At 35.9% G+C, this 23511-nt stretch overlaps 7 protein-coding genes across 7 annotated transcripts, besides 1 other annotated feature; 2 read left to right on the forward strand and 5 right to left on the reverse strand.

Annotated features, from left to right (window-relative positions):
• Positions 1-5887: 5887 nt before the first annotated feature.
• CLUP02_14099 (uncharacterized protein) lies at positions 5888-6617 on the reverse strand (the record flags this gene model as incomplete). Its single annotated transcript, XM_049293032.1, has 4 exons — positions 5888-5996; positions 6047-6138; positions 6210-6297; positions 6490-6617. 4 exons carry the CDS (start codon positions 6615-6617, stop codon positions 5888-5890), a joined length of 417 nt encoding a protein of 138 aa, XP_049150178.1.
• A 349-nt stretch (positions 6618-6966) lies between these two features.
• On the forward strand, positions 6967-9260 carry CLUP02_14100 (amidase; the record flags this gene model as incomplete). The annotated part of the gene is made up of 6 exons (XM_049293033.1): positions 6967-7162; positions 7333-7637; positions 7731-8142; positions 8216-8878; positions 8948-9091; positions 9151-9260. 6 exons carry the CDS (start codon positions 6967-6969, stop codon positions 9258-9260), a joined length of 1830 nt encoding a protein of 609 aa, XP_049150179.1.
• A 182-nt stretch (positions 9261-9442) lies between these two features.
• On the reverse strand, positions 9443-10258 carry CLUP02_14101 (alanyl-tRNA synthetase; the record flags this gene model as incomplete). The annotated part of the gene is made up of 1 exon (XM_049293034.1): positions 9443-10258. One exon carries the CDS (start codon positions 10256-10258, stop codon positions 9443-9445), a length of 816 nt encoding a protein of 271 aa, XP_049150180.1.
• A 1095-nt stretch (positions 10259-11353) lies between these two features.
• On the reverse strand, positions 11354-12123 carry CLUP02_14102 (uncharacterized protein; the record flags this gene model as incomplete). Its single annotated transcript, XM_049293035.1, has 2 exons — positions 11354-11913; positions 11970-12123. The coding sequence occupies 2 exons, from the start codon at positions 12121-12123 to the stop codon at positions 11354-11356; spliced, it is 714 nt and encodes a 237-aa protein (XP_049150181.1).
• Positions 12124-14346: 2223 nt separating this feature from the next.
• Positions 14347-15519, forward strand: CLUP02_14103 (uncharacterized protein; the record flags this gene model as incomplete). Its single annotated transcript, XM_049293036.1, has 4 exons — positions 14347-14424; positions 14481-14540; positions 14616-14730; positions 14783-15519. The coding sequence occupies 4 exons, from the start codon at positions 14347-14349 to the stop codon at positions 15517-15519; spliced, it is 990 nt and encodes a 329-aa protein (XP_049150182.1).
• Positions 15520-18425: 2906 nt separating this feature from the next.
• Positions 18426-18509: a sequence feature (Short protein (CLUP02_14104, UQC88579.1) was converted to a misc_feature.).
• Positions 18510-21317: 2808 nt separating this feature from the next.
• Positions 21318-21500, reverse strand: CLUP02_14105 (uncharacterized protein; the record flags this gene model as incomplete). Its single annotated transcript, XM_049293037.1, has 1 exon — positions 21318-21500. A coding segment is annotated over one exon (183 nt), but the record flags the coding sequence as incomplete, so codon positions are not given.
• Positions 21501-21955: 455 nt separating this feature from the next.
• CLUP02_14106 (uncharacterized protein) lies at positions 21956-22105 on the reverse strand (the record flags this gene model as incomplete). Its single annotated transcript, XM_049293038.1, has 1 exon — positions 21956-22105. A coding segment is annotated over one exon (150 nt), but the record flags the coding sequence as incomplete, so codon positions are not given.
• Positions 22106-23511: the final 1406 nt, after the last annotated feature.

A 23511-nucleotide genomic window follows, 5' to 3' on the forward strand; every position in this document is an offset into this window, starting at 1 on the left:
GTATAGCCTACTAATTCTACAGGCCCAATATTACCATTATAGGTAATATTATAGTGAATAGTGCCACTAAGGTATCTATAAATACCTTTTACTACCTTAAGTAGGTAAATAGTGGGCTTATGGAGGTATTGGGAGACGAAAGAGACTGAAAAAGCTAAATCAGCCCTAGTCACAACCATAGCGTACATTAAAGATCCTACTAGGTGCTGGTAGGTCTTTAATAGCTCTTTTGAAGGTAAATAGTCATCTTTTTCGTTCCCTAAATCACTATTTAATATACCCGGATTTATAGGTATATTAGTGATTTTAGCTTTGGAAAAATCATTATTATTAAGAATTTCCTTAATATAATGACTTTGAGAGAGAGAAATAGTCTTATTAGACCGATTTCTAGTAATTTTGACGCCTAGGAAATTCGAGGCTTCGCCTAGGTCTTTAATATCGATATATTTCGATATTTTACCCTTAATTTCCTCTATATATTTAATATTTTTATTAAATATAAGGAAATCATCGACGTGGGTAACAATAAAAGCAGGATTTTTGAAATCCTGGTTGAAATAGGTAGCCTCATCGGATTTTAGAGGTAAAAAGCCTATTTTATTAAAAATAGACTTCAGCTTTAGTTGCCATTGTCTAGGGCTTTGTTTGAGCCCATATAAGGCTTTTAAAAGCTGTAATAACTGATTTTTTGATTTATCCCAATTTATAGTATTTAAATTAGGGTATTTTTCAAAAAATTCAGTTAAAGGTATATTAGAAGGGTCTATATATACCTCTTCTAATAAATCCCCATTTAAAAAGGCACCAATAACGTCAATTTGGTGTATATGCCAGTTTAAAGGGGCAGATAGGGCTATAAGTACCCTATAGGTAGTAGGATTACTTCCAGAAGCAAAAGTTTGGAAATAATCGACTCCATACTGTTGTTCGAAGCCTCTAACTACTAATCGGGCCTTATATTTATCAATATTACCAGTATTAATATTGATTTTTCGTTTAAAGACCCATCTAGTAGATAGTGGATTTTTATTAGCTTTATAGACCTTATTTGGGTCTATAGCTAATAAAGTACCCTTTTTAATAATAACCTCTAGCTCAGAATATATAGCTTTTAACCATTCTGATTTTTCTGAGCTATTTAGAGCCTGTTTTAGTGTATTAGGCTCTGGAGGTAGGGTAATACTCTGAGTAAAATCTTTATATTTAGATTTTTCTTCCTCAGATAATTTGGGAATTAATACCTCTATTTTAGAAGGTATTTCCTGAATATCTTCGATTTTATCAAAAATTTTAGAATATAAAGGAGGATTTACGCTTTCTACCCCCTCTATTCTATTATTTTGAATAAATCGAATATGCGAAGTCCGTAATAATCGAGATCGAAAAGGATTAGAAGGGCAATATATAACATATATATTATTACCTTCTTTTCCTAAATATATACCATTTTGAGTATAGGTATACATTTTATTCGAAGTGACTCGCTTTTGAGTAGGGTAATAAATAAGTACCCTAGAGCCGATTTTTCTTAGATTAGATAAATCCGGCTTATTATTTCTTTTTGGGAAGAAATAATCGAGAAAAGCCTCGATAGGGGTCTTTTCAAGGCGTATATTAGCGGTAAAATTAACTAATTTAGTTAATTCTTTCAAAATTACGTCCCATAAATATAGGGGTAATTTCTCTGCTAATAAAATAGTTCTAGCCTTTTCGATAAGGGCCCTATTAGTCCTTTCGGCTATACCATTTTGCTCGGGCGTATAGGGCGTGGAAGGCTCTAAAATAATGCCTTTTTCGTTAATATAGGGTAATAATTCCCCTATATTGAATTCCGTACCATTATCTAAGCGTATATACTTAGGGTAGGAATTAAACTGGTTAAAATAAAATTCCAGTTTGTTTTTGAGAATATTAATTATATTCTCTTTGGTTTTTGAGAATTCAACATCTCGAAAACCAGTAAAATCATCCGTAAACGGAATAGCGTAATTATTTCCACTAATAGTAGTAGGGGTAATTTTAACTGTATCAATACAGACCCTTTCTAGTGGAAATAATGCCCGATTATAGTTAATTTTAGGCTGTTGCCTAGTTAACTTAGCTGTAGTACAGCTCGGGCAATTTAGGTCTTTTTCCTTTAATTTGTCTAAAGGAATTCCCTTAGTTATTTTCGCAGTTTTTAATAAATAAGGGTAAGAAGGATGACCTAATTTTTCGTGCCATTCCTGGGTGATTGAATAGGCCTGATTATCTGAATTTTCAGATAAATAATCAGTATTTTTCTCTATATTACTATTATTAATAGTAATATTATGAAGAGAATTTTGAATGGATTCTAAAATATTTTTTAGATCCAAATACTGATTTTTAGGGTCCAAATCGTTTTGTTGGTACCCTGTAGTAGGCCTTCGATTTTTCCAAGCAATATTAAGGAAAAATCCATGCCTTTTGAAATCCAAATAAGCAAATACATTGCCCTCAGAATCCACTAAATAATTCTTTTCAATATATCCACCATTTTTGTAGTGTAATATACCTGAAAAGATATTAAGTGGGAATTCTGGAATATATAAGGTATTTTTTAACCTTATAGGTATAATTTTACCCCGTAAATAGATAGGTAAAATTAAGTCCCCAATACCCTGTGGGTAAACTGGGCCAGCTCCGGTTCGAATAGGGGGTAAATTGTCCCTATTATCGAAATTTTCGAATAAATCCATACTATTAGTAATATGGACTGTTGAACCCGTATCATACAACCACCTTTCAGTTGTATTTGTGCCCATATTAGCCGAATTATTGGTATTTTCTCCCGAAAGGCCCAAATTATCATTTGGAGTCGAGTTGGGTAATATATGAGGGAGAAAAGGTTGATAATTTTCATCAAGTGGGTCTATGGTATAGTGGTCGGAACCACTAACCATATAATTCCTTGATTGTAAGGGCTGAGGGTTCAAATCTCCATGTGGGCGTTGGTTTTTCGTAAAAAGATTGGGCTGGTTTGGTTGGTTTCGGGGCTGGTTTCGGGGTTGGTTTGGTTTGGGTTGATATGAGGGCTTATTTGAGGGCTTATTTGGGTAATTTGAGGGCTTATTTGGGTTGGTATTTGGGTTGGTATTTTGCTTATAATAAGTCTTAGACTTATTATACTTATTTCGAGAGTATTTATTACTCTTAATAGTATTACTAGACATAGGAGTATCGATTTCTCTCCTATTTTCGTCTAATATATCCGTAATAAGAGCCTCTAAAGTAGGGGGCTCTTTAAGTCTTAAATTAGACCTTTGACGATCAGCCCAAATCGGAAAGATATTAGTTAGGGCTGATATAAAGACCGTTTTTTGGTCTATATCCTCAATAATAGCTCCTACGCTTTTTAATTTGGAAATATAGCTTTTAAATGAGCTAATAAACTCATTTAAGCTATTAAAATGCTCCAATCTAATAGCGTGGAATTCGAGGTATAATTGTTGACGTAGAACTGGTCCTGTACCCTCATAGGATGCTTTAAGGGTATTAAGAGCCTCTTTTGGATCAATTTGATCAAAAATAAGTGAAAGAGGCTCAGGTTGAATATTTTGCCTTATTAATAATAAGGATTGGGTTTTTTGCTCTTCAGTAATATTTTCATATTCGTTTTCAACTTCGAAATAGGTATTTAATTTCAAAAGTCGAAGATAAATATGAAGAGTAGAAAGCCAAGTAGTCCAATTTTGACTACCTTTTAGGCGTTGATTTTCAGGCATAAGGCAGCCTGTAATTGCCTTGATAATATCCGCCATTATATATATTTTAGAATATATATAATATAAATATATACTAGTATTGTTCCTAGTATAAATAAGCTTACTTTAAGCTTAGAATTCAAGCTTGTTTTTAAGCTTGAAAATAGACTTATTTTAAGTCTAAAAATATATATAAGAAAAAGTCTATTTTGACTTCTTTTTCTTATAAATAGATATTTAATAAAAGTAAGTATATAGTATAAAAAGGACTTACACTTCGTCTGCCTTTTTATATATATAAATCCTTTATTAAATATAAAGGTCGATTTCGAATTTTCGAATTCGAAAAAGTGATTTTGGGCGGAGTAAGATATCTCAATATATGAATATGCATATACCGGATAAAGGCATATACCTAAATGATAATAGGTATGATATAGGTAAATAAAAATAGAAGAGCTCGGATAAGTGAATAATATTCACTTAAGTAAATAAAACCTCAGTTATATAATAACTGGGCTCATAACCTCTAGCACGTATAGCTTTAACGAGGTAATGCGGGATATTCTTATATAGAATATGAAAAGTGAATATTCATATAGAAGCAAGAATATATGAATATAGGGGAAATAAGCGTATATAAAAGAGGTTTTTGTAATAAAGAGAGTAATATAGTTGAATTACTATATGAGAAGTTGCTTGCTTAACGAAAGGTCTAGGTAGGCAAATACACGCCTACATATAGGCATAAAAACCTCCTACTAGAATATTCCATTGCTTATTAATTATGATATAATTAATAAGCATATACGTAAGTGAATGCGTAATCGTAGTACGTAATTCCGCCTCGAGTAAATTCCAGATTATTCAGTTATCTTCCAGTACTTTCCACTGCTCACGTAAGCTTATATAAGCAGTATTGCTTACATAATCAATACCTATAATAATCTACAGAAATCGTAGATTAATATGGTATATAGTTTGCTTACGTAATATTGATAATAAGGCGAATAATAAGGTAAACAAAGTTACCTTCGTAACAGATTTTTATTAGTTACCGATTTTTCGAAATTAGTAATCTCGCGCTAGGAGCTAGTATAAAAAAAAGCTTTTTAGCGGCCCTTTAAAGGATTTTTTTTTTTTCCCTTAGATCCTCGTTTTTTTAGCCTTTTTTTAAGCTAATAGTGACTCTAGCGGGAGGTCGTAGGACTACTTTGGGGTGGCCGCTTTTTTCTTAGGTTAATCTCTAAGATCCGTAATATTTTTAACTCGATACTATTAGGACCTCTAAATCCCCTCTTTTTTTATTAAACCGTCCCTTATATTATATTCCTAAGTAATACCCGGGGGGTAGTTAAGGGAGCTACGAGGAGGTTATTTAGATTGCAGGCTTAAGGGCGTACCTATAAGATCCCCATAGTAATAAACTTTTCTATATACCGTAAATCTCTTAGCTTAATAACTCTTATAAGGTTACTTTTATTATTAAATAAGAATGTTTGCGTTTAGAAATCCCCTTTTTCGATCGCGTAGTACTTTTTTATATTATATTATTAAGCTCGTTCGTTACGCTAATTAATTAGGTAGGTAGTCGTTACGTAAGTATTTCTTTTTATTAATTTAACTAGTTAATTTCTAATTACGGGCCGGCTATAGAAAAAGTCGTTTAGTAAAAAAGCTGCTCGGGGCGATAGTAAAAAAACTAGTTATTTAAGTAGTTCTATTAATTAACGTGGTTTAACGTAGTAAACGTTAACCTCTCGTAAGTAATAAAGGGCTACGATTACTTAATTCCGTGCGGTATTTAAGAATCGCCCCCTTTTTTATTTACTTTCGTAAAGTTAATTAGTACGAGTCTCTTATCCCGTGCGGTATTAAGAGGTCGTCTCTTCTACGTAGCGAGATACTTTACCGATCTATAATAATAAAATTTAATTACTAATTAGTGTTAGTATCCTTATTATAAGGTAGTTAGTTCGAGCCGTAGTTAACGAAGAGATTAATTGAACTATTTAGATATCTGCGTAGGTGTAAAAAGGAGGTTCTAACCGTAGGTTGGGCTGGCTATGATAATTATAAATAGGGCCCTTAATTGGCCCCTGCGCAGTCGGCTGTATGCTGCGGTCGAATTGGACTTCCAATCCGATAGGTTTCTTATCTCAATGGCTTTCGCTGTGTAGGCGATCGGTGTTTACCCGACTCAGTTGAGCTATCGTCGGCTCCCTGTGTTGGTCGGCTCTTGTCGCAAAGCGTTGTGATTCGATGTCCCTGTTGCACTGTGAGCAACCAAGGTGCCGTTATCAAATGCTGGAGATCACAGGCACCCCGCAACGAACCAGAATGGAACGATAAGCTCACAGCTCTCCCCGGAGACGTCGTCCGATGGTTGTCCGAGAGGTTTAGCCAAAAGCTAGGAGGCTATAGTTCGGCCTCTTCAAAACACGCCGGATACGCCCTGGATGTGGTCGCGATAGTTCAGACGCGACGATGTGGTGTTGCGTAGTGCTTCACGTCGTGGTGGCGAGCGTTTGCGATGGCGGCCGTGAAATTGAATGCGTCGATGGAAAGGCTCGGCGATATCGATTTGAGAGAATTTTACGTAGGGCTAAGGCTCTTTTAGACGCGTCCCACTTTGCTAGAGCGCGTTCTCAATCAACTTTTGAATGCTTGATGAAGAGAAGTTCTAGAATTGAACTCCACCGTCTTATTCGAAAACGCCTTGAGCATCTACGATCGTACATGTACTATCCGTAGGTTTTACCAGTGCTGCGGGAAAAGAAACCCGGCAGCGATCCTCACGGTCACATGGCGGTGTTTATTCCGGTGCGACAGCGGAGCTAGCTCATTAGGTTCAATCTGAAGACACTGGCTGTCTGCGTCATGGACCATAATGAGCAGCACCCGAATCGCCCTCCCGCGTTACACGGGGCGTTAGTTCAACTAAGATCACCACTGTTGGCGGTTTCTTTGATTGATTGTAGAGAGCTGGCACGCGCGGGGAGGACGACTTAGCGTCCTTTCCAAGACTAGGGGGCAGTCCACACTCCAGCATTGCCCCTCCATGAACGTGCTTCGAAGGATGTCTTTACCCATGGGGCCGTACTGGAAAAGTACCCGCTTCTACGCAGTAGAGCTCATCGAAACAAGTTGACTTTGTACAGGCTTGACAGCCTGTGGTCAAGCTTATCAAGGTGAATTGAGTTGGTGGTCGAAGTCTCCGCACGCCGTCTCAACATGAATGTTCCCCGGCTGTCTTATCTGTCGAGACAACAGCCCCCTCGCCACACCACAGTCCCCGCGGATCCGAACTGACACTGTGACCCGTCACTTTGGTCACTCTCCTCAGATCTCGGGCGATGCACCCCGAATCAAATCACCGATGACCGGCGGCGCTGGGCGGTTCGTTCGCGCCATATCGCTCCTAGACTACGAATGTAAGTAGTACTTAGGCCACCAGTAGCCGTTGCTGGTCTTATTTAACAGTTCCGGAGCCGAGCTTGATCTGTCTAAACTCAACTTGTGAAGAGGCTATCGTTTTCCCTGACCACCTGGTTATCTTATCGTACGCGAACCAAAGAGACATCCTCATACGAAACTATCTCAGCCAATAGGTATTTTACTATGGGAAGCATTAAGACCGAGACATGGGAATTGGCAGCCGCCAAAAAACGAGAGTCACTCGCGGCAGCACTCCCCTCAGAATGGCTTGTTCCCAAGAACCTACTTCCTCCGGATTCCCAGGACGACGTCACATCGTGGCCCGAGACTTCGGGCTGGTTCACAGAGAAAGAGCTCGCCATCACGAACAGTGACGCCGCCGATCTGATCCCCAAGCTCGCATCCGGAGAAATCAAGTCGGTAGAGGTCACAAACGCTTTCTGCAAGAGGGCCGTTGCCGCTCATCAGTTGGTGAGTACCCCTCCCCTCTCCTCCGCCTGACTCTCTTCACTTGCAGGTGGGCTCTTCACTTGCAGGTGGGCTCTTCACTCACAAGTAAACTAGACAAACTGCCTTTCTGAAACGTGTTTTGACCGCGCACTCGCAACAGCAAAAGCCAGAGATGAGTACCTCGAGCGCACTGGAAAGCCCATCGGGCCCTTCCACGGCTTGCCCATCTCCCTCAAAGACAACTTCAATCTCAAGGGGCTTGATGCCACCGTAGGCTTCGTTTCTCACATTGACAACCCCGCCGAGTACGACGCTGCCCTCGCCACGCTGCTGGAGGAGGCCGGCGCCGTCTTTTACGTCAAGACCAACGTGCCGACGGCGATGATGATCGCGGAATCGGTCAATAATGTCTTTGGCCGGACGGTGAACCCGAGAAACAGGAATCTTACTAGTGGTGGGAGCTCCGGTGGAGAATCTGCGCTTATTTCGTTCAAGGGCAGTCCGCTTGGTGTCGGAACGGATATCGGTGAGTCTTGGATCACTCCAACTCTGGCTGTTGCTTGAACGAAGGCCGGACGCTAATTCTCTCATTCGTGAAGGCGGTTCTCTCCGCATTCCCGCCGCTTGCACCGGCATCTTCACCCTCCGACCATCCTTCGGCCGCTTCCCCACCTTAGGTTGCCGCTCCGGCATGGGCGGCCAGGAAGCCGTCCAATCTGTCAACGGTCCCATGACCCGAACCATTACCGATCTCGAACTTTACAGCAAAACCGTCGTCAACCAAAAGACCTGGCTCCACGACCCGCGCTGCGTCCCGATTCCGTGGCGCGAGGTGCAACTTCCTTCGAAGCTGAAAATTGCAGTCATGTGGAACGACGGCATGGTCAGGCCCACTCCGCCCGTCACACGCGCGCTCAAGGCGACTGTCGAGAAGCTGAAGGCCGCTGGTAGCGAAATCGAAATTGTTGACTGGGAGCCCGTTGACCACAGGCAGGGGCTGACTCTGTTGGAGCGCATGTTTGTCGCTGACGGCGGTATCTCCATTCAGAAGGAGCTTGAGAAGTCCGGGGAGCCACTCAGGCCCGAAATGGCGGCGTACGGGACCGCGAAGGAGCTCGGGACGTACGATATGTGGCAGCTTCACCTTGAACGCACCGCGTTCCAGAAGCGATATCTCGACCGGTGGACCGCGGCTGGGATCGATGCGATTCTGTGCCCCACAACGCCATTTGCGAGTGTGAAGAGCGGAGGCTTCAAGCATGGTGAGTTTAAAGATCATAACTACCTTTATGTCTTGTCTTGAGGGATTGTTCTGACCCGTGATCTTACAGTTGGATACACGGGTGTTTACAATGTCCTCGACTACTCTTGCGTTTCCTTCCCGACTGGCTTGACAGCAGACCAAAGCTTGGATACGCCTCTCGACTCCAAGGAAAAGCCGCTCAGCAAAGACTGTGAGGCTATCCACGCCGAATGTAAGTCACGTTTGTATTTCTATAATCAAGGATCAACATGGCTAATGTTTCCTACGCAGACGATGCCGCGACAGTACATGGCATGCCCATCAGCCTGCAATTGGTTGCTCGGCGGTTGGAAGAAGAGAAGGCGATAGCCATGGTCAAACATGTTCTTAGCGTGATCTGATACTATCAAGCAAGCTTTGAATAGAAATAATTTTAAGTATCACGGATTGTGTGTGTTCTAAATAGTGGTCCACACAAGCCACGAGACCTTCTAACGAGACGAAGTGCGTCCTTCTCTATTATGATACACCTGCAACGCTCATCATTCGTGTACCCAAGCCGTCTAAATCGTCTTTCACCTTTTTATTTCACCGCGTAGCTGACCTTTGACTTCCCTTTACTCCTCGAAATCTTCTTCACGACAGTTTCCCCGCACAAATCCGTCGTGTCGACATGCGTACCACCGCAAGGATACACCTCGGCGCCCACAATCTCCACAACGCGGAACTTCTCCCCGGGCGGCGCAAGACTCCGGTCCGGAATCAGCCTCTCGAGCCCCCGCGCCCGGAAATCGTCCTCGTCCCAGAAATCGACCTTGACCGGCATCTTGGCCGCCAAGAACTCATCCACCTTGCCCTGGATCGGCTCCTTCCATTTCCCATCAATGAGGCCCTGGAACTCGCATGATGCCGAGTCCGGGAAATGCGACGCCTTGAGCTCGTCGAAGCCCTCGACTTCCTTCTCGAGGAGGTGCCGTACCGCTGCGCCGAGGACGTGTCCTGCTGTGTGGAGGCGGGAGTACAGCAGTCTCTTCTCGACGTCGATGGCTTGCTCTACCTCGTCGCTCTCTTTAAATACCGCGTCTCCGTTGAAACGTCCGAAATGTAGGACTTGGCCGTCGCGTACGGCGTCCATGCGTACAGAGTTGACGGCGAAGGAGGAGCCTGCGGTGGCGGTCATGGAGCCGATGTCGGAGGGCTGGCCGCCGCCTTGGGGATGGAAGATTGTTTGTTCCGTCACGACTACGTGATCTTGGTCGCTTCCATCTTTGAAGAGTCCGCGATTGGCTTCTTCGAGGTCTGCAAAGGGGCGGATGGCGGTGACGATGGTCTTGAGAGTGGTGAGTTTTGCGTTGTGCTGGAAGGCCAGGTATGTTCTGGCTGCTGCTGTCGATGCCATCGTTGTGTCTGTGTCTGTATCTATGTATGAGGCCTTTCTGTTCCGAAGGCGATCTGAGAATGAAACTGTATGAGACGATTTCAACGTCTGGATAAGCGCCTATGATAGCTCTATAGAACTGGTGAGTAATTGCGATGTCTCTTCTTCTTGGCTATTCTAAGCGGTTCTATAGCCGGCGGGTTGACATGAAGGGCGCGAGTGATGATGAAATGTGGTCCGAAAGGCACTTTGGTAACATGAGATGGGGCCTCGGAGCGGCGCGTGCGCGCTCTTTCAAAGCAATTGACAGGGATTGATTTTCTCATCCCCCTAAGAGGGGCTTTAAGAGCCGCCGTCCACTTAACCTCTTTAAATATTGAGTCAGGTCATCAACTGATTGTAGGTCAAGTAGAACCAACACAAGCTTTGCTGATGAGAAGTGGACGAGCAAACCGGGCACACACTGTACTCATACTCCAGAATAACCATTGCGTGATAATTTCTTTGTACATTTTCGGCGGTCGCCGCACCCACGCAGGAAGACACTAGAGACAGTGGCGAGGCACTCTATTCTTGCATCCGGCTGCTCACCTTTGAGTTGCTGACTTCGAGTGGTTAGATGAGACCTGGATGTTTTCAGCGTAAGCGGCATGAGCAGCGGTCTGACTTTGCCCCAGGAAACGCCTTGGCAGCTCAGGCTCCTTGACAATCTACTTACGCGTGATGCCCATTTAGCAATCGCACCACCTGAGCCATGCTAGAATCAGGCAACTATGAACAAAGCCTAGGTAGCTAAAAACGTTTCTTGTGTGAGTGAAAGCTATGCGCTGTGGAACACAGTTATAGATGAATGTAGCTCATACTTTCGGAAATCCTGCCCTGCATAAAGATCTTGGAGCGTTGCAAATGTAGTTCGGCGCGTCACTAGCATCTGGCCCGGCTGAAGGCGAATCGATCACAGAGGATTGCGACAACACTTCATTCGCTACAAAAACTATCTCAATGAATCTCTTGATCATGAATTTCCTTGAGAATTGAATGAAACATTGACAGTTCGAACTTCCAGCCTGTTACAATCCGTATACGTGTTGTTGGTTCGAACCAATTTTAAGCTACTCAGCCATGATTGCCTCCTTTCGATGCCTTAGATGCCTTCGATGCCTTCGATGCCTTCGAATTGGCGGATTCGACTGAATGCCACGAGTTCAGGGAATTCTTGCCGTTTTCACCTATGTCGCCTCTGTCCATACGCAGGTGATTCAAATCGTGCTGATAATCATTCTCTTTACTATTGACTTCGCCTCGTGATGCCCTTGAGCCTGGGAGATTTGGCGCATTTCGCTGTTTTTCTTTTAGCTCCTTGCTCTGTTGGGAGCGGTGAGAGTTTAAGGAGTCCTGGCAACCTGTACCACATTGTTTGGCATTGGCTCTGTCGAGGTTGTTAATGTATTTTGCGTCGTCTGGTCGTAGTTGATCTCTATGAAACTTCTTGTCGTCGGCCTTTAATTCAGCTTTCGTCGGCTTCTTGTTTGCTCTTGGGACGATTGAGAGATCATTATTGGGAGAGACGTGAGTGATCTCCTTGTCATAGTGCTGGATGGGCAACCCGGCATCTTCGGTGTCTAAGCCGAGGACATCAACCACAGCCTCATCCCTAGTTTGAAGGTCGGGCTGATCTGTGACCAACATATCAGAATCAGTTGGAAAGGTCTTGAGGCTTCTTCAACTTTACCTTCTTCCCCTACTTTGATTTTGATATTGTTCGTGTGCATGCCATTTCTGAATGATGGCGCCGAGGCGTAGGAGAGATCGGAGGAGACGACGATGGGATGTGCGGCTACAGAGGCTGCAAGGGTCTCCAAGAGGACGATAATGACGAAGTACATGTTGTGCAACTGGCTTTCACCTGGTCGTAGGATAAGAATGTAAGGCAGCGGAGTGCTAAGGTGACTTGCAGAGATAAAGGATTAACACGATGTCTTCAAGTGGGCTTAATGCTGCTTAAATTTGTTACGCAGAACTTTCTTTCAGTTTGGGAAAAGATAGCTTCCAGTTGTGGCATGACTCGCTCTCATTCGAGCGTGGAAAGTATCGACTCAAAGAACAGTTAAACATCCGGTTAAGATTTATATTAGCGCCGATATTGAGTTAAGCTAGAGCTTTTGTGTTGTTCCTTACTAGATAGAGTTAAGCAATAGAAGTGAGGCTAACATGCGGCATTTCTAACGAGCGATACTTGCTAAACTAGAATTTTTAGAAAGGAAACTAATTTTCTAGCAAGCTTTCAGGGCAGTTGTGGTTGCGAGATTGGTCTGCGCTTTTCGAGATCGAAGCCTTGAGGGATGAGCTGTTTGAGAAATCCATAGAAGTTAAGATAGGCAAATTACCCCTCTGTTGGTATCCCTATTACAGGGTAGTTGGTTCGAACCGTAGTTGACGAAGAGATCAATTGAACTATATGAATATCTGCGTAGTAGGTGTAAAAAGGAGGTTCCAACCGTAGGTTGGGCTGGCTACGATAATCGTACATAGGGCCCCCAATTGGCCCCTGCGCAGTCGGCTGTATGCCGCGGTCGAATTGGACTTCCAATCCGACACCCTCTCCAACCCATGGTTCACCAATGATCCTCGTTAACTCAATTCCTCGCAGTACACGTACGCTCCTAAGCAGTCGGCACCTTAAAATTCACAAAATCCCTGCCCTCACTCCGCACGCCATCAATACCATCACAGACGAGCGAAGACACACCGCGTGAAGTGTGACGCGGCCGGCAACTTTGTAAATGGCCAGATAACGAGCCGATAAACCGCACTGTGTGCTCCTCAATGATATTTTGGAGCTTAGATGTCGCTGTGGCGGGGTGTTTGGATGTACTGGGAAGAGTGTGCGCTTAGATCTGCGATTTGAACCTCATACTTTCACCACGTCGCAAATAGGGACAGGATATTAAACTTATGCCTGTCTACAGATTCGTAAGTGCACCTGGAACTCTTGGTCGGCCGTCGAAAACCGGCCGTCGAAAATTCAGATCAGTATTAAGGCTCGAAATTTTACTTTAAGGCTTACAAGCCTTATTATGATATAAGCTGTGGGCTTCTGATTCTTGCATGATGCTGAGTTTACGCGCACTTTTGCGGAAATGCCCCTAACAATGGCTGCTTCCCAAATACTGCATTTCAATGTATGCACCTAGTAAGGTCTCTGAAGCCCAAATGTCGCTGGTTCAATTCCAGTTACCGGCACACAAGATCCTTGGTTCATGAATCTGTGGCAAGTAAAGGGAGGCGGAAAATCTGGCCGAAGCTTAATGGGAGAGTGGCAGAAAGATTGAGACGATCATGATGCCGACCACCTCACCAATAACAACACCCTTGGTGAAGAATCCGACATGATTGTTCTTTTGGCTACATTCGTAACATGATCACCAAGCGACCCAATCTTACTCCGGCAGGACCTCACACGGACTGAATACAACGGCAAGCCCACCGTAGTACTGGCTGCAGCATACTTTAGGCAGAAGAGGAAACGTCGGAAACGTGAGAGCGGTGGATATCAAACTGGAAGACGACCAGAGATTTTGTTAAAGCGCCCAATCCCGTCTCGACGGAAATCGCGGATTTAGAACAAAAGTCCACATCCACGGCCCCATTGTTGGGGAGAAAAGAGGAAAGTTCGGGCATTCAATGACTTGAGTTCAATCTAACGGTACAGGGCTGCCCAAAGACCCTTTCAAAGGCGGGCACTAATCACTTTTGCTGGTGGACGTGACACAGCTGACCCAGCTTTGGTGTCCAATTGCCGGTGTTGGCCTTGCTGGTAGAAGCTACTGGAATGTTCTCAGTCAGCTTGAGCTCCTTCCTGATTATCACCGGCTTCGCATTTCCATGGAATGACCCATGACTGACTGTTGAGCCAGAATAAACCAGGAAGCAGATCATGATGGCCACACGTGGTTGGTCGAGCCAAGAATTGCCGCGGAGGCAGAGCGACAGGTTCTTTCAAGATTTGTGACCCCTTCCAGAGGAAGAGAAAGACACGCTCCGCCGATAAGCCTATGTATGTACTTCCATATTCTACATCATCGAATCGCTTAACGCCCGAGTGACGTATGATTTGGTTTCGCGGAAAGGCGCGGGCTTGGCTACGCAAGTCCAATCGAAAGAGGAAATTGGATCTCAAACTACATGTACGTCTCAGCATGCGGAACTCATAATAAGATCAGGTTGATGCTTCGATGCTGAGAGTGGTCCTGTGTTTCTGTTCCACAACACATGTGGCCAACTTTTCATCGGCATGGGCCGAGTACAGCATTTGTTCCACCATCCAAGAAGTGGCTCATGAACCAAGGGACGACCGCCCTGAGTACATATACTGCAGACGATGCCCGAGCATACTATTCACCACTATTGCCAGGAATCTCACAAGCACGTTCACCGCAAGAAAACGGCCGTAAAAATGCCACAATCCAAACGGACAGTACAATCAGATGAAGGTAATGTTGTCTTCCCGAGTATTAAGCCTCACCAACGTTGACATTTCTTAAGTTTGGGCTAGTCTCATCACAAATATGAGTTACCTCCCCGGGCTTCTGACCTTACATCATTCCCTCCTGGCCTCGGATACAAATTACCCCTTCATCGCTCTTCACACAGACTGCTTTCCCGAGGAGGGCCGCGCCGCCATTGCTGCCAGAGGGATCCCCCTCCAACGGGTTCCACGGCTAAGCCCCTCGAACACAAGAGACTACTCAAGCGAGCCACGTTTTGAAGACACATGGATCAAACTGACCGTCTTCTCTCTCACCGCATACAGCCGAGTCGTCCTCCTAGACTGCGACATGCTAGTGCGCAAGAACATGGACGAGTTGATGCTGCTGCCACTGAATCCCGCCGGCACCACCATCACTACCGGCACAAAGGTCTTCGCTGCCGGTCACGCGTGCACCTGCAACCCTCTCAAGAAGCCTCACTACCCGGTCAGCTGGGTCCCGGCCAATTGTCCGTTTACGTCTCACCACGCCGACCCTGATGCAGCCCAGACCAACGGCAAGGATCTTACTCAGCAGCCACTTGGGCTTCTAAACAGCGGTCTTCTCGTCGTGATCCCCTCCAAAGGTCAGTACGAGGCGATAGTAGACTGTGTCAAGACCGCACCTGCAGAGTGGGTATTCCCTGACCAGGACCTCCTCGCCAATCTGTTTCGTGGACGATGGGTGGGGTTGCCCTACGTTTACAACGCACTGAAGACGCTGAGATGGAACGGCGTGCACGATGCTATTTAGAGGGACGAGGAGGGTCAAGAACATTCACTACATCCCAGCGCTTATACCCATTCAAATCAATCAAATAAATAAGTTAAACAAACAGTCAAATATAGGAATTTTAGTAAGTTAAATAATTAAATATTATAAGGCCCTATATTTAACGTATTTAATTAAATATAAAGTTGTTTAAAAAAAAGAAAATCCGGGGCCGGGCTAATTAAAAATTAATATTCCTAACTATATTTTATAAAAGTTTATAATTAAAAATATAAATACCTAGAGCAGGATTCGAACCTACGACTCTTTATTTATAAATATAAGTTTAGTATTATATTACTTAATTAAATAGATTATTAATAATTATTATAAAAAAGAAAGCCTAAGTATTATAGAGCCCTAAATTTAGTATTTTATTATATTTAAAAATCTAAGAAACTTTTAGTACCCCTTTTTTTTAATATTAATAAAACTAACGAAGTTACGTACTACTACTTTTAACTCTTTATAACTATTATAATTATTATTAAAATTAATTAAATTATATATTAATTAATTTATTATATTATAATTAATTAATTAGTAATAAGTTATATAATCTTTAGTACGTAGCTACTATTTCGGATTACCTTATAGTTATAAACCTTAATTAATACTAACTTCGTATTATTAACTAATCTTAATAATTATAATAGCCTCCTTGCTTTTTTAAAAATAATTTAAAAAGGGAGGACTTTTATTAATAATAATTTAATATTATAAAAGGGTATAAAGCTAAGGAAGTTATAAATCCGCTTAGAGGGGGTCTTTATTTAAAAAATCTATAATAAAAATAGTGAAAATAAAGTCTTTTAGTTTTATTATTACTATAATAAAATAAGTATTATTACTTACTTTAAAGTAGTAATTATAAGCTTAGTAACGGCTTATTTAAAATTAAAATACTAAGTAATAAATCTAAGCTTTAGTAAGTTATTATATTTATTAAAATCCTCTAAGTACGACTTTATACTAAGAAAACGAAAACTTATTATTATAGCTAGCTAGTCGTAATAAGTATATTAATAAAAATTAAAGCCACGAGTACTAAGTAAGTAGTATCGTAATTATAAATAGCTTCTCTAAAGCTATATTTATAAATCGTAAAATAAGTAAGGCTTCGGTAATAAATCGTAGTTTTATTAAAAAGGGTTCTTAGTAAAGATAACTAAAAGCGATTATAAAATCTAATACTAAGTTAATTATTAAAGAAGTTATAAAAAGTCTATTCTTAAGCTTAGCTTAAGTCTATAATATATATAGATTTATTTATAAATATATCCTTTATTAATAATTACTCTTATTCGTTAAGTAATTACTTAGTAAATATTAATAAGTAATTACTTAGAGTAATTATAATAGGAATTAATATACCGGCGTCGCAAATTAATATATTAGCGTCGCTCTTATACTAGCGTCGCTATTCTACCTTTTAATTAGTTTAAAAAAATTTATTAATATAGTTAGATTTTACTAAATACTTATAAAGTATCCTAAGCCTTTATTCCTTTACTTCTTTTATACTTAAGTTATATTATTAAGCCTCGAAATCTAACTTATAATATTTATTTATAATAACTTTTATAATTAGAGTTAGAAACGTTCTCTAAGGCTAATTTTAAAATAATACCCTTACTAAGAGACTTCTTTTTTTATAAAAACGACTATTAATTAATTATAACTTCTTATTATTATCTAACTAATTATTATTATCTCTTTTTTTAAAGAATAGCTGCCCTAGTATTAACTAAATTTATAAAATTAGTAATTTTAAAAAGTAGCGCGACCTTATTACTAAGCTCTTAGTTAGTATATTATAAAATACGTAACTTCTTATAAATAATTACTTTAGTATAGAGCTTATATTATACCTTACTTATTATTTCCCTAAAAGAATAATAAAAACCTAGCGGACTACTTTTTTATGACTTTTTTTAAAATATAACCCCTCTCTCCCTAATAAATAGTCCTAGTAACCTAAGTATTTTATAATAGAGTAGTTTAATAATACTCTTTAGCTTATTAAATAGGTTATTAAAACTAATTAATAATTAATAATAGTACTACTCCGATAATAAGAATATATTTATTAATAATAATAAATATAGGGTCCCTAAGTTAACTTATTACTCTATTTACTCCTATAACTATCCTTTACTTAAAGTAAAGCGTTTTTTTAAACTATAGCCTCTTATTATATTCTAAGTAACTAATCCTCCTCTCTTTTTATAACTAAAATCCTAAACTTACCGATTCTTAACGATTTAAAATAAACCTATAATACCCTTTTTAATTAAGTTAATAACTTTATAAGAGCTAATAAATTTAGTATTATAAAACGGAATAAGTATAAAGCTTAAGGTCGAATTATTTAATATACTATTTAATATAATCGTTTTAATAAGCCTAGGCCTATATTAAGCACTAGTATTTAATAGCGTAAGTTTTATAAATATAATTATAAATAATAAGTTATTACCGAGGCTTATAAGGAGGATAAGTAGTTATTATATTATTATTTAAACCCCTAGTATAATTAATATAATTATAGCTCTAGTTTTAAAACTTTTACGTACTTTTTATATTATAAGCTTATTAAAGTAATTAAGGATATTATTAAAACTATAAGCTAACGAGTTAAGATTCGGGCTTATAATATATATATTATTATTTAAAAATAGTTCTTAGAGTTCTTATTTATTTAATAAGATATTTATAACACTAGGGCTCGTATAAACTAAGAAAAAGTAGCTAAATACTTACTAATTATAGCGTTAATTAAGTTATTTAATAAGCGAAATATCTTATATATAATAAAATAGGTAGATAACGAGCTAAACTACTGTATTAGCCTTATTTAGACCTTTTTTTACTATTTTTAAATATAAAAGCGATTCCCTAAGGTAATTAATTTCGATAATACTTATAATACTAATCGCTTTAAGCTCCCTCTTTTTAAAATTATTAAGTAGACCTATTTTAAATTTATTTATAACGCCGCGTTCGGCCTTATTAATAATAAGAAACTAGAGGGTTTTTAGTTTTTTTTAATAAGTATTTATTAATTTATAAATTAATACTTAGTCCGTTACCTTATTATTATTATTATAAACTATAATAAATAGATAAAGGCTATACTAAACGAATAGTTCCCGGACGTTTAGTAATAACTTTATATTTATTATATTAACTCTAATATTATACTTAGGGCTAAGTAAAAGTAAGTTAAGGACCGTAGTTATAATAGTAATAATAGTAAGTTTAATAATAAGAGATATTAGTTATTAATATAAGTAATAGCTACGCTAAGTAATAAAAATAAGGCTTATATTAATACGCTTATTAATAAGCCCCCCTCTTATATATATTATAAAGTCTTTATAATATAAAAGCTTATTATTTTTATTAAAACTAAGTATACTTTTAAAAAAGCCTAGACTAAGCTTTAGAAAAAGTTTAATAATTAATACTTAATTTTCTAATACCTCTACGTAATATACCTACTTTTAAAAATATAATAAGCCTATTACTTTATCTAAAAATATTAAAACTTTAGTACTCGTATTACTTTTAATACTAAGTTAAGTAATAATAAGATTAAAAGATATTTTTTAAATAGTCTTAATTACTTATATCGGCTTATTAACGTTATATAAACTATAATTAGTAATTAAGAGCTATATTTTTACTAAGCTTATATAAAGGACAAAGTACTTATAGACCGGGAGTATATAAGTACTCGCTTTAAATACTTAAGTAAACTTCGAATAATACTTTTTTTAAAATATCTTATTTTAATTAAGATATAAGGCCGGCTTATAAAAAAAGTAATATTATTTAATAAGAGGCTATTCCTAGACCCCCTTAGATCTTATAATCTAGACTATACTATTTCGATTAAGCTAAGTATTTTATATTATTATAAAATCTATTTTAAAATATTAAATTTAGCTATTTTTAATAAATAAGAGGTATATTCTTAATAGCGTTTTTAAAAAACGTTTTCCTTAGATCTATATTACTAAATCCTTAATTTTAAAATTATTATATCCCTTTATAATAAGCTAAAAAATATAGTATAGCCTATTTTATTATAAGTAGCCTTATTTAAAAAAGGCCGGTTAGCTAGTTAAGCTCGTATTACTTATAATAAATAAAGTATAAGTAATAAGAAGTAAGGCTATTTATTTAAAAATAAGAATTAATTAATACTAGCTAGGCTTATAAAAAAGATAAGTTAGCTAAGTTAAAGCTAAATATCGAGCTTATTTTAGTAATAAATAAGGAGCTAGTTTAGCGTTTTTAATAAAAGGAGGATAACGGAGAATTATATAAATAAACGGCTAATATAGCTTAGTATTTAAAAAAAATAGAGCTAATAAAAAGTAGTTTATAATAATAATAAATTATTATAACTACGTTAAAAAAAGTAATTAAGTAGACGTTATTATAATTTACTTTTTATATATTTTAGGTATATAATAAGAAAAAGCCTTACTTATTTAAGATTTATAAAAGCTTATATTATTAGCTAATTTAAAATTTATAAATCTTAAATAGGTAATATAGTAGTTCTAAATAAGTACGTAAGTTATAGTAGTATTCTTATTTTTAAAAATCTTAAACTAGAGCTTAGGTTAGAGAGGATAATAAGAATAGTTATATTAATATAATTACCCTTACTACTTTTATAGGGAGGTACTATTTTTTTAAACTAATTAAAAAGTAAAATAGCGACGCTAATATAAGAGCGACGCTAGTATATTAATTTATAACGCCGGTATATTAATTCTTAATATAATAATTATTTTATTATATAATTACTACTTTCTATTTATATATAACTTATTTATAGTTCTTTTAACTTATAAAAGTTATTTTATATTCTTATACTCTTATATATATAATATATTATAGCTATTATAAGCCTATAGAGCGGGGCCTAGTTTTAGTTATATATATTAAGTCGTAATATTAAGTCTCCTTTTTAAAAATCTTATTTTTATAAACCTATAAATAAGTCGTTATAGCTTAAGTTAGGGCTCGTTAAGTAGTTTTTTTAAAAATATTAAAATATTTACTAAATCTTTAATATATCGTTAGTTAAAACTTATTCTTAAAATTAAAAAGCGAGGACTTAAGGTTAAAATACTTTATTTATTTCATCGTTTATCGGGGTAAAAATATAAAATACTAAAAAGTAAATTAAAATATTATAAATATATATATCGTAGTCGTTCCTATAACGTAACTACTAGTACTATATATAATTATAAGTTTCTTTCTTTTTTTATTAATATTTCTTATATTAATTATATTTATAATAAATCGTTTTTTATTTAAAGCTAATAAGTTAGAATATAAGGAAGAAGTAAAAGAGCTTTTTTTTTCAAAATGGGCAAAGGCTTTACGTTATACGTAGGTTAAAATAGATTAGTTTTTATTAAAATTAAATCGTTTTTTAAAAAAGAAAATACTATTTAAAAAAGAAAAGATAATTCCTAATCCTCTTAATATTATTAACGAAAATAAGTTAGTTACTATATAAAAAGCGTAGTTTAGTAATACTTTTAGAGTAATTAATTAAAATATTATAATAACTAAGAGTTCTAGTTTTAATTTTAATTTTAATATTTTAAAAAGGATTCCTAAGAGTTCTAAAAGTTCGTAATAAGTTCTTATATATTTTCTTTATATTTATAGTTTTTTTATTTAATTAGAAATTCCCGTATTTTATTCCTAACTCTATAATTAATAATTTATTTAACTTTATACTCTAATTAGTTTAGTTTAATAATAATATAATCTTTTATATATAGACTTCTTAGTATAAGTTCGAGTAATAAAGTATAAAAAACGGGATAATATTGTATTATATTTAGTAATCTTAATTTATAATTAATTAATAAGACTTTTTTAATAATCTCGAAAGGTCTAAGTCTTTTATAATCTAACTTATTATTTAGTCGTTTTGTTTTAATATTATAATAAAAGAGATAAGTATTATCCTCTTTTCTTTAAAAATAATTCTTTAATTTTTAATCTATTCGCATTCTTTTTTATATATTATTATATAAACTCGAGGTTTAATAAGGCTTATTTATAAATCTTTTTTAAATTTACTTATATTTACTATAACCTTTATAACTTATAGTCCTTATTATACTTCTCTATATATTATTAATTAGAATCCGTAATTAAAATAAAACGGAAATTCTCCCGTACTTTTACTAATTATACTATTATATATAAACTAAGTTATTAATAAAAGTACTACTTAATTATTCTAGTCGTAGTTTATATAATAATAAAAGTATATCTCGAAGATTTAATTAATTCTTTTTATCTATTTATTAGTTTATAAATAAAATAATATTAATAGTTTATAGTTTATACTAAGTTATATAATTAGAGATTTCTAAAACTTCGAAATAAATAGCTTATTTTTATTAGAAATAACTTCTTTTAATAAATTATAGTTTAAGAGTATAACCTTAGTAAATATATATACTAAGTCTTTTATAGTACTAGATTTTGTATAGAGGATAAAGTAGGTAAACTTAGTAAGTTAGTTAACTATAACTAAAATATTATCGTATTATACTTTAATAAATAGTTCTCTAAACTTTAGTAATTTAATAATAAAATCTTATATAATTAATTATTATATTTTTATTAGTAATTATAATAGTTATAGCTCGCTATATAGTTTATATAAGCTATTTTTATTTTTTTTATAAATTACGTAATCCTTAATTACTTTTATAATTTTAATATATATAGCGGATTTATTATAATACTAGCGAATCCGTTTTTACGTTTTAATAATTCCTTAATAACTATATATTAGTATATTATAAACCTTTATAATAAGCTTAGGGGTTATTTTTCTAATTAAGCTAGTATTAATCCTTTTAACTATTATAAAAAGTTTTATAATTAGTATAAAGCTACTATTCTTTTTTTACTTAAAAATAACTTATATTTCTTTAAGAACCGTAACTTTATAATTAGGTTTTTTATTAAGAGCGTCTATTTTACTATTTTTTAAACCTTTTTAATAAATAATTCGGAAGTTATATTTAAATAAAAATTCGCCCTATTTAACTTATTATTTATTTAGGTTCTTATTCGTTATAAAGTTTATAAAGTTCTTATAGTTTATATAAACTATAATTTCGTACTTAGTTCTAAATAACTATAATCTGTATTTTTAAAATACTTTAATAATTATTATTAGGTTCTTATTATAAATTTATTAATTTAACTCGACTCTATAAAATACTTTAAAATAAAAATAATAAAAATAAACCTTTTTTTACTTATTTTATTATCTTAAGACCGCTCTTATAGTAAAGTTCAAAATATTAATTTTAATTTTAAAAAGTTTTAAAAAGTCTAGGATTATTATAATTAGTTTAGAAACGATTATATTCTTAACTTTAATAAATACTTTTTTATACTTTAGATTTTAAATAAATAGGGTATTCTTTTATAGTAAGTTATTAAGCGGTTTAACTATATTAATATACTTTTTAAAAAATCGTTAATAAAAATTAATAAATCTTAAGAATCTTTATACGTTCTTAATATTTTATAATATAAGCTAGTCCTTAACTACTTCTATTTTTAATATTTATATATAAATTTACTTTAATATAATAGTATGTTTAAAAAAATCTACTTTTTATATATAAAACTCGTATTTAGAGGGTTTAGTATATAGTTTAGTATTTTAAAGCTTTTAAAATATTATATAAATATACTTTTTATATATTTCGAAGTTAAGAGAGAAAATAAGAATATTATTAATATAAATAATAATAAAGATATTAACGTACTCTCGGAGTACGTAGTTAACTATTATTTAAAAAGTTATTAAAATATTAATAAGTTTAAGGGGTATAATAAAGTACTTAAAAAGTCCTCTATAAGTTTAAAATACTATTTTTTATTTATCTCCTTTTTTAATCC

The sequence above is a fragment of the Colletotrichum lupini genome, chromosome 7 (genome assembly GCF_023278565.1).
Source record: "Colletotrichum lupini chromosome 7, complete sequence".
Lineage (NCBI taxonomy): Eukaryota > Fungi > Ascomycota > Sordariomycetes > Glomerellales > Glomerellaceae > Colletotrichum > Colletotrichum lupini.